This window comes from Wasmannia auropunctata, unplaced genomic scaffold (genome assembly GCF_000956235.1).
Source record: "Wasmannia auropunctata unplaced genomic scaffold, wasmannia.A_1.0 LD336116.1, whole genome shotgun sequence".
Lineage (NCBI taxonomy): Eukaryota > Metazoa > Arthropoda > Insecta > Hymenoptera > Formicidae > Wasmannia > Wasmannia auropunctata.
In genome coordinates this window covers 3427844-3428541 of record NW_012026774.1, presented here as the reverse complement: position 1 = coordinate 3428541, position 698 = coordinate 3427844, and the positions used below count along the sequence as shown (strand labels likewise).

General features: G+C 33.0%; 1 protein-coding gene across 1 annotated transcript in view; it reads right to left on the bottom strand.

Annotated features, from left to right (window-relative positions):
• Nucleotides 1-594: 594 nt before the first annotated feature.
• LOC105448446 overlaps nucleotides 595-698 on the bottom strand; it is a 1458-nt gene continuing 1354 nt past the window's right edge. Inside the window, exon 2 of the mRNA XM_011686989.1 lies at nucleotides 595-608. Coding sequence (XP_011685291.1) covers nucleotides 595-608 — 14 coding nt within the window. The remainder of the gene's footprint in view (nucleotides 609-698) is intronic.

The following is a 698-nucleotide window of genomic DNA, read 5'->3' as shown; positions in this document are numbered from 1 at the left end:
GAACGTTTTCAATTCTATGCATGAACGATTAAAATTTACGATTGAGATTGGGGATGACGACAGACTTAATTTTTTAGATGTAAACATCATTATTGACAATCAGAAATTAATTTTTGATAGATACAAAAAACCGACATGTTCGGGCAGATTTTTGAATTTTCACTCTCAACATCCTAAGTGTCATAAAAGTGGAGTGATAACTGGTATGATTGACAGAATTTTATTGTTATCCCACCCACGATTCCACCGTGACAACTTAATTGACACAATACACACATTACTAAATAACGGATATCCTCTCCCTTTCATTTTCTCGACAATTAATACTAGATTAAAACGATTTGCAGTTAATGCTAAACATAAGAAAGGTTATAATGACAGGACGGATGGAAAAAATAATTGGTTTTTCACAATACCATATGTAAAAACCATCTCTGAATCTTTTAGGCCTATAGTTGAAAAATTCAATTTAAAACCGGCCTTTTCTATTCCAAATACGCTTAATAAATACATAAAAAGGGGAAAAGATTTATTAGATCCTATGTGCCACCAAGACGTGGTATATAAAATTTCTTGTTTGGACTGTGATGCTTCTTACACTGGCCAAACTAAGAGACAATTACGAACGAGAATTAATGAACATCGTTCGGACATAAAGAAAAAATCTGGTTCGCCTTCTGTAATTTCTGATCACCGTA